Source organism: Diabrotica virgifera, chromosome 6 (assembly GCF_917563875.1).
Source record: "Diabrotica virgifera virgifera chromosome 6, PGI_DIABVI_V3a".
NCBI lineage: Eukaryota > Metazoa > Arthropoda > Insecta > Coleoptera > Chrysomelidae > Diabrotica > Diabrotica virgifera.
Genome location: NC_065448.1, coordinates 213,561,678 through 213,574,793, shown reverse-complemented (window position 1 = coordinate 213,574,793; position 13,116 = coordinate 213,561,678). Strand labels below are relative to the sequence as shown.

General features: G+C 31.9%; 1 protein-coding gene across 5 annotated transcripts in view; it reads left to right on the top strand.

Annotated features, from left to right (window-relative positions):
• Window positions 1–13,116, top strand: part of LOC126887194 (uncharacterized) — an 85,287-nt gene that overhangs the window by 33,942 nt on the left and 38,229 nt on the right. For 4 of the 5 annotated variants that reach the window (XM_050654586.1, XM_050654583.1, XM_050654584.1 and 1 more), the window contains 2 exons: window positions 1,483–1,707; window positions 3,106–3,270. In XM_050654586.1, coding sequence (XP_050510543.1) covers window positions 1,483–1,707; window positions 3,106–3,270 — 390 coding nt within the window. The remainder of the gene's footprint in view (window positions 1–1,482; window positions 1,708–3,105; window positions 3,271–13,116) is intronic. The other variant, XM_050654587.1, reaches the window with a different exon arrangement.

The window sequence follows — 13,116 nt, the reverse complement described above, 5'->3', positions numbered from 1 at the left end:
TATTTGCTTAACTTGAAGTAAAACGCGCCACATTAAGAGTATCAAACTGCGAACTTTATCAAAAGGTGCTCTTTTGTGGCGCTTTTTACTTCAAATTTAGCAAATACCATGGAAAAATCTTTCAAAATAAAATTATAATTTTATTTTCCATCAAAATTATAATACATTTTTGCGTATCAAAATTCATATCAGCTTGTATCTGGAATATTGTGTGCGCCACTCATTTTTACCGCGTTTATGGCCAGTTTCACCAACAACATATAGTAGTTATTCTATGAATAAAGTTATTCGACCCATAAACCGACATTTCTCCATTTTACTAACGTCAAATAAGACTTATTTTATTTATTTATGAAATAAATATTTACTTTTCGAACAAATTGGCAAGTTAATCTCACTGTAAATATCTATAAGAAAGTAAATTCGTCAGTATAACTTTAAATTATCAAAATTTTATTGAAACAAAATAAAAATATAAACGTCTAATAAATTTTATTCGACGAATAACTATTCATTGATTTATTTGTTGTTGGTGGAACCGGACCTTAGCGCCGGACTCCATTTGCGATTTGTAGTCGCTAAGATTGAACACATTGTTTCAAATAAAAGTCAATCCATAAATGGATTGACTTTTATTTGAAACAGTGTGTTCAATCTTCGCGACTACAAATCGCAAATGGAGTCCGGCGCTTAGTGATTTTTTTTCTTCTGTTTATACTATCGCGTATTAGTAGCATTGAACGTTAGTTTAATAATTTTAGGTACAGTTCTTATTTAGATAAATGGTGAAGTGGACAGTGGAAAGGAAAACCTTTTACACTGTGAGTGAAGCTTGAAGATGTCAGCCAGAGAAGAGGAGAGGGAAAAGCTCATTGTTCTACTAATCCATAAATTTTTGAAAACGTTTCGTTTTTTGTTTACAAAACATCATCAGTCCATTATCTGTACATTATCAGGATTAGTAGAACAACGAGCTTTTCTCTCTGCTTCTCTGACTGACATCTTCAAGCTTCACAGTGTAAAAGGTTTTCCTTTCCACTGTCCAGTTCACCATTTATTTAGATTGACAATAGTTTGCTCCTTATGGGTTCTTATGTAGTACAGTAGAACCCCGATTATCCGTGCTCCTCGGGACCGAAGGGTGGCACGGATAATCCGAACATGTATTTCTTATGTATAATACATATATACGAATACACATGTATGTAAAAAAAGATCAATGGGAAAATCCCAATACACATGTGTATGACATACACATGTATGTCATAAATTTGTACCTACCATAAAAAAATAACAGAAAAAAATAAATCTTTCATTATGAGTCTCTCTTTCGTCATATAGAGTTTCCGTTAAGTGATTTACGATGACGCTATTTTGATAAAACCTCAAAAACGCAACTTGAGTAATAGAAAATCATAGCACGGATAATCCGCACCCGGATAATCGGGGTCCTACTGTATATTATTTTTTTTATTTTAACAGATCAGATTATGGAGCTGGAGAATCCATTAAAATATTGGAAAAGGCAATAAACGAAATTGCCAGCCGCCCTCCTTATGCTAAAATTAGTATGAAGAGAAATATTTTTTATTTTGATAACGAACCTTTTAAATATCTCACAGCCGTTCAGAAAGGTATTCGTTTTGATTCTAACATCAAAGAAAGAAATAAAGAGAGCTGGGACAAGTCTGCTCAACAGAGTTGGAGGTAAGGATTTTTAAAGTATCCATACGTTGGTGCTCCATGTAGCAGCTCCACATAGTGGAGACGTCGGTGCTCGCCCTATTAGATTAAACCGGTTTGCGGTTTATATGTAAGGGAGCGTATGCCGTATCCATTTGAGCAGCTACACGGAGCACGGAACATCCTACGTATGGATACGTACCTTAACAGAACGAACTTGTTTAAAACACTTTATTGTCTGGCTAATTGGTCTTTACCAAAGCCATCAAATTAAATAAAAAAAAACCCTTTCAGCTCCGGTGACGCGTACGTATCTCCAAAGATGACGTATCTCCAAAGATTATTGCTATGGACGCCTAAGACGATACAGTTATTTTAAGTGATGATATGAATGGATTACAATGCCTTTTAAATGTCATTGATACAGTGGGAAGAGAGTTTGGCCTAAACATAAACTGTTCAATACATGGTATTTAGCCGTTTGGCCCATCAATATTCACGGTTATATGTTGATGGTCATATAATTTAAAGAGTACAAAGTTTTAAATATCTTGGTTGCCATATTACTGAACACAATATTTTTAAAAATGAGGTCATTCTTCGGTAATGATAACTTGCATCTTCATCTTCGAAAGCGCATGATTAAATGATACATTTGGTCAGTCCCCTTGTATGGTGTCGAAGCATGGACATTAAAAATATCCACCATTAATCGTTTGGAGGTCTTTGAAATGTGGCTGCACATACGTACACTAAAAATATGGCAGCATGCTGACAAATGTGGCAGTCCTTAAAAGAGCAAATGCTGCCCGTGAGCTGCTTGATGGCATCAAATATAGAAAGATGACCTATTTTGGACACGTAGTAAGGGGAGACCGATATAATATTTTTCAACTTATTATGATGGGTAAAATCGAAGGACGCAGAGGAATTGGTAGAAAGCAGGTATCTTGGTTGAAAAATATCAAGGAGTGGACAGAAATAAAGAAAGCAGAACAACTATTTAGAATAGCTCGAGACAGAGACAGTTTCGCCATGAATCGCCAACGTCAAGGGGACTTGATAGGAGACGTTAAGAAGAAGGACGCCAAAGCGCGTTTTGTGTGTATTATATTTAAACGAAGTTATTTCTGCCCGCACGGAAGCTGAGATTGTAAATATTAAAGAGAAGTTGAAAGAATTTTAACTACTGTAGGAGAGACGATGACACTTTTTACTTATAGAACTTCTTTATCTATAGAACTTCTTTATCTATAGAACTTCTGTCATAGGAAAGATTTGCGTATGATTTTGGTGGTTATTTAACATCTAATTTCTACTTCATTTTTTTTGCAAAGTTTAGAACAATCTGTTCTCCGCTTGTCGCATCTTCTTCCTAATTTAATCTACATACAATAAATATAATCACCTTTTATGTTTTAGGTTAATTAAATATATAACTGGAGATAGCAAAAATAAGCCGCTAAGGCCTCACTATGTAAAGAGTACAACCGCTATTAACGAAGCGAGAAGAATGATCACTCAACTGTCACAACCTCTGGCAGAAATAACCCAATTAATACATCACAACATGAGTGTTTTAGACAGGTAGGACATAGTTCTTCCATTACATATTTGCACGTATGACATTTTCACGAATTACTTTTATACTAGGTATCTTTTTTACTCACAGGAACTAGTATCACAAAATTAAACTGCTTATTATTATTATTAAATTAAACAAAATTTTGTCCATAGAAACCACAATAAGTTAAACAAGGATAAACAATACGGAATGTCTTTCATACCTTTTTTATTATTATGAATTTTGACGTTTATCATTTTCAGTGTCGGCGACTTTCGCGCATTTGTTGTGTTTATTGGAATTTATAACGTACATATATTGTGTTTATTTTATAAGGTTATATTGTGTTAAATATATTATAACATCGTTAAATATGAATATACAATATAACTATATAAAATACGTCTACCGATAATAGTCATTTCCTAATTATTATAGTCTAAGAGCTAGTGAACCCTCCGACTAACGGTCGTCCTGTAAGGCTAGAAATTTTTCTAGTGATAATTCATAGCACAATAAGGCTAAAACCCATGACCTGGCAGGCCTCAGTGGTGCACTTGTATCTACCAGGTGAATCGAAAAGTGCAAATTTAGGGGGTAAAATAAACTTTCTCCTGTAAGGTTTAAATTTAAGTATGTGTTTGAGTAAGTCATTCAGAAGAAATGTTTACAATGACAGGCGATTCTGAAGAGCATAAGACCTTGCCAGGCGAGGGGAAAGATTATGGGTTTTTCCTAAAATTATTCTTTTTGCATCGAACAAATTTTTTTTAGGTTTTTTGAATCATTTTAAACAGAAAACATCTTTTGTGATTTTTCTCTTAAGTTAATGGTTTTTGTTATATGAGCGATTGAAAATGTTCAAAATTGAGAAATCGGCCATTTTTAACCCTAAATCGGACATTTATCTAAAAATTTCAATGTTGCCAAGATACGTAGATATTCTTTAAACATTGATTGATGAAATCCCGAAGAGTTTTTTGCAATAAAATATCGAAAACCCCTTTGTTTTTTTAATTGCTAATCAAGCAGGTGCGACACTGTAGTTTAAGTGAGGACGTTTGAGTTTGCATAAATTCATTATCTCGAGAATGGGCAAATTTCAAGAGAAATCCTCAGACAGGTCGATTTTTATTTTTAAATTAGGACTTTTTGGCATATATATAATACTAGTGACGTCATCCATCTGAGCGTGATGACGTAATCGATGATTTTTTTAAATGAGAGTGGGGGTTGTGTGATAGCTCATTTGAAAGGTTATTGAATTTTCTATTCACTGATATAAACATTAACATAATTATTTATATAGGGTGTACAAAAAATTTTTTTTTATTAAATTAACTTTGATTAAATTTGACAAATAGAAGAAAAATTTTTTTTGTACACCCTGTATAAATTATGTTAATGTTTATATTACTGAATAGAGAATTAAATAACCTTTGCAATGACCTATCACACAACCCCTACTCTTATTTAAAAAAATCATCGATTACGTCATCACGCCCAGATGGATGACGTCACTAGTATTATATATATGCCAAAAAGTCCTAATTCAAAAATAAAAATCGACCTGTCTGAGGATTTCTCTTTAAATTTGCCCATTCTCGAGATAATGAATTTATGCAAACTCAAACGTCCTCACTTATACTACAGTGTCGCACACTCTTGATTAGCAATTAAAAAAACAAAGGGGTTTTCGATATTTTATTGCAAAAAACTCTTCGGGATTTCATCAATCAATGTTTAAAGAATATCTACGTATCTTGGCAACATTGAAATTTTTAGATAAATGTCCGATTTAGGGTTAAAAATGGCCGATTTCTCAATTTTGAACATTTTCAATCGCTCATATAACAAAAACCATTAACTTAAGAGAAAAATCACAAAAGATGTTTTCTGTTTAAAATGATTCAAAAAACCTAAAAAAATTTGTTCGATGTAAAAAGAATAATTTTAGGAAAAACCCATAATCTTTCCCCTCGCCTGGCAAGGTCTTATGCTCTTCAGAATCGCCTGTCATTGTAAACATTTCTTCTGAATGACTTACTCAAACACATACTTAAATTTAAAACTTACAGGAGAAAGTTTATTTTACCCCCTAAATTTGCACTTTTCGATTCACCTGGTAGATACAAGTGCACCACTGAGGCCTGCCAGGTCATGGGTTTTAGCCTTATTGTGCTGTGAATTATCACTAGAAAAATTTCTAGCCTTACAGGACGACCGTTAGTCGGAGGGTTCACTAGCTCTTAGACTATTACATTGACAGTACATATCACTGATATTACAGTGTTTGCAAATGAATCGTGACGTTTGTGCAAAGATATAATGGAACAACTATATCAATTATTTAGCTTATAACAGATGAAGAGATAAATTTAAAAAATTTCGAAACATAGAAAAAAATTTTGAAGTTATACTTCTTTAGACGCGATTGGGAGTGAATGTAAATGTGCGCGAATTCATCAAAATTGTTGGTGCTACGCGCAAATACGTTATAGGTCTGCTCTGATTGGGTATTCTAATGACATGTCAAAAATTTTCCAATATGGCGGCTGTGCTTAAAGAATGTGTTGTCATTTTTTAATATTATGGTTACCAATGGTTCTTAAATTGTGTTTTAAAAGTTGTGAGAACAGAGACAAAAGTGAGTTTATAGTTTTGCTGACTTTTTAAATAGTTTTTATATTTATTTTTGAACTTATTAATATAGAAAAAAGAATATGTATGTACTTTGTACGCACGTTAGAAGTTATACTTCTATTAAAATTGTGTAGAAATGCTGACGTTTTTCAGATTTTCTACGATTTCTCAAGGGAAAAGCAAATGCTGGGACGCTCCAGTTCGTCAAAAAATGACGGATTAACATTATTTTTAGAGAATTTACCATTTTTACGAATTTTAAAATTTGACGAAAATACAGCAGAAAATCCAAAGGCTATGCCCATAAAAAAATTATGCTATAAATTTTTTGTCGAAAAACGACGTTTTTTAGAGTTTATACGATTCCTCATGAGAAAAGCAATTGCGGGGACGCTCCAGTTCGTAAAAAATTACGTATTAACGTTATTTTTAATTTTTGGTATTATTCTAAGTATTAAAATTAGTTTAATATCTAAATAAAAATACAATTAAAATGTTTAAAATATATTTGTTTCGTTAAAATCATAAAAATAGGAGTATAGTCGGTTTGCTAAACTCAGACGCAAATGGCTAAAGATTTTAGTAAGTAACTTTTTTGTTTTTTGCCAATTTTGACAAAATTTGCAAAATTACTAAATATTTAGTAATTATTAACTATTTAGTAATTATTTTTTTGGCAATTTTATGAAATTGGCAAAATTACTAGCTTAAATCACTAGCCAGTTGAGTCTGAGTTTAGCGAACGGACTATATAACTTCTTACGTGCGTACAAAGTACACACACTCTTTTTTTATATAGGGTGTCCCAAAAGTAGCGGAACGGTCGAATATTTCACGAAATAAACATCGTATCGAAAAACTGTAAAATACGTATTCAATAATTTTCAAAAATCTATGGAATGACAGCAAACCCGACCCTCATTCCACCCCCTGGAGGTGGGGTGGGGGTAACTTTAAAATCTTAAATGAAAACCCCCCAGCTTTTATTGCAGATTTGGATTGCTTACATAAAAGTAAGCAACTTTTATTCAAGATATTTTTTCGAATTGTGGATAGATGGCGCTATAATCGGAAAAATCGATTTATCGTGATTTTTTTTTTTTTTTATGGCATTGACTTGGGTGTCATTTAGCCAGTCACAACTTTTTTTTTTGTTTTCTGTTCATACATAAGGAAGGCAATGAGGTCCTTAGAGTTCCATAGCAAACTCTTCTACAGCTCTCTACTCAGTTCAAAAGCTGGCCGCTATGGACTGTCCAAGTTGCTCACCACATTTTCCATTATGTATCTTCTTCTTCTTCTTCTTCTTTTTTCATATGTACATAATATACCAAATTATCAGGATTAACAAGTTTAGAGATTAATTTTAGTTTCACAGATAAATTTCATTAAACAATCATATATATTCTTGCTGTTCAGAGACAATAGATAGGATACATTGAAAGGTGGAAAAACATTACATTTTATTAAATCTTGGATTAAATTATATGTGCATGGAATATATTTTGCGCACTCAAAGAAAGTATGATTTAAGTCACCAACCTTCTGACATTCTGTACAAAGATTTGAATCAAAAACTTTAATTCTTGCTAGATGTAGAGGGAAACATGCATGTCCAAACTTCATTCTAATTAATGTTGTTATATATCTTCGAGGTACTACGTAATTTTTAAACCAATATATATTTGGAACAGAAGGTTGAATCAGTGAATACTGAGATTTGGATTGTTTACAAAGATCTCGCCATGATTGACTCCACTGATTTTTAACTCGATGCTTAATAGTGTTAACTAAGTCAGATATGCAAAACTTACGATTATGTGAAGTACCATATTCAATGGCTTTTTTAGCCAACCTATCAACATATTCATTATGCGTTAGTCCTATATGAGCCTTAACCCATAAAAAGTTCACTCTTCTTTTATTTTTATAAATTTCAAAAAGGATTTTCTTAATTAGTAGGATATAAATATTTGAATTGTTATTGGGAAAATCTATAGTTTGAATAGCAAGAAGAACAGAGAGTGAATCGGAAATAATTGTTGCAGATATATCTTCTGATTCTTTAAAATATTGCAGGGCCTCATAAATTGCTATGGCTTCAGCACTGAAGATAGAAAAATCATGGCCTAACTTAAATATTTTTTCTGTTTTAGTAGCAGGTATGAAAAAGGCACATCCAGTGCCAACTAACGTCTTAGATGCATCTGTATATATATTTATAGAATCTGGCCAATTATCTAAGAATGTTCTTAGATGTTAGAGCTAATATTACTGTTTTCATGGTAACTTGGTTTTACTAATTTAACTGTATGTAAAAAAGAATGAAAATCTTCGAGTCCAAAACTATCAATCATGTTATAATCACAGTCAAAATTTAACAGATCTCGAAAAGCCTCGCAAAGGGGAGGAGAGTTCTTTAGCTTCCAGTATTTATTAGTTAAATCCGCTACATTCAGCTTGTTAATATTTTGGTAAAGACCGATATTTAGGTAACGAATTTTCATTAAAAATTTCTGGCTGAGATATTTCCTTCTATAATTGAGTGGAATTTCTAAAGCTTCTACATGTAAAGCTTTATTTGGGGTTGATTTCATAGCTCCCAAACAGATACGGAGTCCTAAGTTTTGTACAACGTCTACTTTGTTTAAAATATGTTTAGAAGCTGAGCCATATAGAATACTACCATAATCAATTATAGATCTAATATATGATCGATAGAAAAGCAAGGAAGTTTCAACATCAGCTCCCCACCAGATCCTTGAAACTGATTTAAGAAAATTTAGACCCTTATTACATCGATTTATCATAAAGTCAATATGTAATTTCCAAGTCAATTTACGATCCAAAATCATTCCCAAATACTTAATGGAAGAAGCAAATGCATAGTCGTAGCCATTAAGTTTTAAATTCTCTATTTTTGGGATATTATGTCGAGTGAAAATACAGACAGTAGATTTATTTTGAGCTATTTCGAATCCGTTTTGATTGAACCATAAATTAACACAATATTGAATTCGTCCTAAGGTTTGAACCGAGTTATCATAAGTTTTGGCCTGTGAATACAGGAGAAAATCATCAGCATATTGTATTATTTGAAATTTAAAAATGTCAGTAGGGACTTTATGCAAATCCGCAGTATACATATTAAACAAAAGGGGACTCAATACTGATACCTGTGGTAGTCCTAAATTATTATATCTAGGGCCTATCAGTTTATTATAATTAGTTCTTAGATATATCTTTCTGCAGGAATAAAAATTATAAAGAGCTTCAGCCAACTGAGGCGGTATATGAAAATGTTTTATCAATTTTTCCCTTAAAATGTCAAGACTGACATTGTCATATGCACTTTCAATGTCTAAGCATATAGTAGGTAAATAGGTGTTGTTGGAAAATGTGTTTTGAATATCTGTTACTAGTGTAGAAAGTGCGTCTAAAGTACCATATCCTTTTTTATAACCAAACTGAAAATCTGGAAGAAGTTTATTTTTTTCTACCCACCATTCCAACCTGTGTTTTATCATTCGTTCTAGAGTTTTCAACATACAGGACATAAGAGAAATCGGTCTATATGACTGAGCCAAATTTGAGTTTTTACCTGGTTTTAATATTGGTAAAACAATTACATCGTGAAATTGATCAATAACTGATTTATTGCTGATTACACAATTAAAAATATCTAACATTAGAAGTTTGGCAATTTTAGGGAGATGTTGAATCATTGGATATTTAATATTATCAAATCCTGGACTCGTGTTATTTCGATTTTTTAGAACATATTCTAGTTCTGTAATATTAAAAGGTTCTAGTAAAAAATGGCTTTGCTTATCTGGAATATAATTATGAGTATTAGGTGGTTTAACAGATGGCGGAGCAATTTTATCAAAGATTTCATCCTCTAAGGTGTTATCCAAATTGTATGCATTTGGAATTGATTTTCTATTTAGTTTTCTGGCTTGCTTCCACAACGTTGTAGTTGGAGTATTTTTGTTTAGAGAAGACACAAAATCTTTCCAACTCTTTTTAGCTATCAATTTTAGATTCTTCTTAGTTTTAGCCATGCTAGCTTGACACTTTATATAATTATTAAAATTAGCATTTTTTTTATATTCTGTCAGTGCTTCTTGCCTTTCTTTAATAATTGTATCACATTCTGTATTCCACCAAGGTGGGGAACAACGAATTTTATTTTTAAAAGTTTTATATTGCGGGATTGAAATGTGCGCAGCATGATTCATACTATCTATTAGAAAGCAATATTTATCAGATGTACTGTCCATTTCGTAAACACTATTAAAAAAATTTTCAACTGAGGTTGTGTATAGAGTCCAATTGGCTTTTCTAATGTTCCACTTACTTCTGGGTATAAACTCTTCAGTTGTAGTACTATCTAATATTTCCATATTGATAATAAAATGATTAGAGCCTAGTGTGTCAGAATGTATGTACCAGTGGATTTTATTAGCTATGTCAGGAGTAACAAAAGTTACATCAATTGCTGAACTATTTTGATCTGGTCGAGTAAGAACAGTAGGCTCGCCATTATTTATTACGATAAGGTTGAGATCATCTGCAGTATTAATAAGCTGTGTTCCAATTGTGTCATTGTAACTAGATCCCCAAATAGTATGGTGAGCATTAAAATCTCCTCCTATAATTGCTGAATTATTAACTTGCGAGAAGATGTTTGTCCAATCATTTATTGAACTTTTACTTTTAGGTGGTCTATATATAGATAAAATATTCAGATCCTTTGTTTTATATTTAATTGTTACACCACAAACTTCTATTTCCGTGTTAAAATTAGAGTTTAAATTTAATTCACTAAAAGTAATTGAATTGTGGATGAGAATAGCTACACCACCGAAGCCATCATTTCTGTCTTTTCTAACCAAATTATAATTTTTAAAATGATAACTAATATCTTTTTTGAACCATGTTTCACTAATTAGGAGGATGTCTATACTTTTATTATTTAAATAATGCATTAAACTACCTTTGTTTGATATAGCAGATCTGGAATTCCACTGACTTATTTTTAAATTATGTTGTATTGACATTATGAATTAATTATGAACTGTTCTACGTCTTTAATAATTATTTTGTTGTCTAAGGTTTTTATGTCTTCTACTGTATGAATATTTTTTAAAAAGTTTATTATAAATGTTGCTACAGATTTAGCTAGTTCAGTTTTATTTTCGATATTATTATTCGGTGTATAAGAATTAGTTGGCAAAGGTTGAGACGGTTCAAAAGTGAAGGGGAACATCGGTTTATGAGATGTTGATTCTAAAATAGGTGAATTTGCTTTTCTTTTCTTTCCTGAGTGTTCATTTGAATTATTTATATTAGAGTTTGATTGAGTCAAAAATTGAGATCTATTATTTTCTACAGTTGGCCGAGTCGGACCAAGATTTTTATCATTATTATTAATTGGTAGGGATGGAAATTCTTTTTCATTATTATTTAAACAAGAGAAAGAGTTGGGACTGATGAGTGCTGAAAAGGAGTTTTCACATATTAATCTAGCTTCCACAAAAGTAGTTTTTTGTTCTATCATAATATTCTTAATTTTCTTTTGTTTTTCATAAAATGGACATTTTTTTGATATTGTCACATGTTCGTTATTTTTGCAATGTATACAAAACATACTTTTTTCGCAATGATGGTCTTTATTTTTAATTTCACCGCACTGTATACATAGTTCCTGTGTACTTCGGCATTGCCCTGAAACATGCCCAAATTTTAAACACTTATAACATTGAACAACTCGGCCAAAAAACTGTTCAACAGAAAAATATACTCTATTAAAGGCAACATAATTCGGTAAAATATTGCCTTCAAAAGTTATAATTATAGTTTTTTTGTCCACATATTCAATTTTATCTTCTTTTTGTACCCTACGCTTAGTCCTATATATACTCAAAACATTAGAAGGAGTTTCGATGTTATCCATGAGATATTTCACATCATATCTAGTGTCAACGTCTTTCACCACACCTTTTATTTCTAGTAAATGACTAGGAATATATGCTTTCAAATTTTGTTCTTTAAGTGAGCTGTTATTGACGAGGTTATTTGCCTCTAACCGAGAAGTAAGCAAAACTTTTACACGGTTCCTACCTATACTTTTAATTTCTCGAACATTCGTTAACTTTAATTTTTTAAAAATAAGGTGCCCAATCGTCATTGCATGTAATTTTCCCAAATTAAGATCATCACCAATCCTTTCAATGTAAACCCAAATATTATCAAGATTATACTTATCTGAAAGCAAATTGAATTGTTTAATCTTCGGTCTCGCATTTTGTCCATCATCTTGCATATTCAATTCCATTTTACTAATAATATCACCATTATCCGCAGTCACTCGCGTCACAAGAGACGTCCCTGACTCACTTTTATCCCCCATTTAGGGGGAAATAAGTTTTAAACCACTATATACTGAAATGTTTTTGTTTATAAACACTAAATTAATTATTAACCACTACTTTATCTTCCAAAAAACACCAAAACTTTTATCTTTTACAGGAGCAGATCAAAATATCAACATCAACTTTGACAGTTATTTTGACAAATGGATTTATCGTGATAACAGGTAAATTATAGAAACGGTCTAATATCTTGAGAAATACACGTCGAAATGAAAAACCAAAAAACACGTGTTTATTATTTTTCAAAAACCTATCGAACGACACCAAATACGACCCCTCACTCCCCGCCCTGGAGGTGGGGTGGGGGTAACTCGAAAATCTTAAATAGGAACCGGCATTTTTTATTGCAGTTTTGGATTCCACGTGAAAACAATAAGTAACATTTATTCGAAACATTTTTTAGAATTGTTGAGAGATGGCGCTAATGAATCGCATTTTTCCGATTATAGCGCCATCTATCAACAATTCTAAAAAATGTTACCTATTCGAACAAATGTTACCTATTTTTTTATGGGGAATTTAAATCTGCATTAAAAAATGGGGGTCGCTATTTAATATTTTAAAGTTACCCCCCACCCCACCTCCAGGGATGGGATGGAGGATCATGTTTGGTGTTATTCGATAGTTTTTTGAAAAATATTAAACATATATCTTTTGGTTTTTCATTTCGAAGTGTATTTATCGAGATATTAGACTGTTTCTATAATTTACCAATGATATCACGACAAATCGTTTTTTCCGATTATAGCGCCATCTGTTCACAATTCGAAAAAATATCTCGAATAAAAG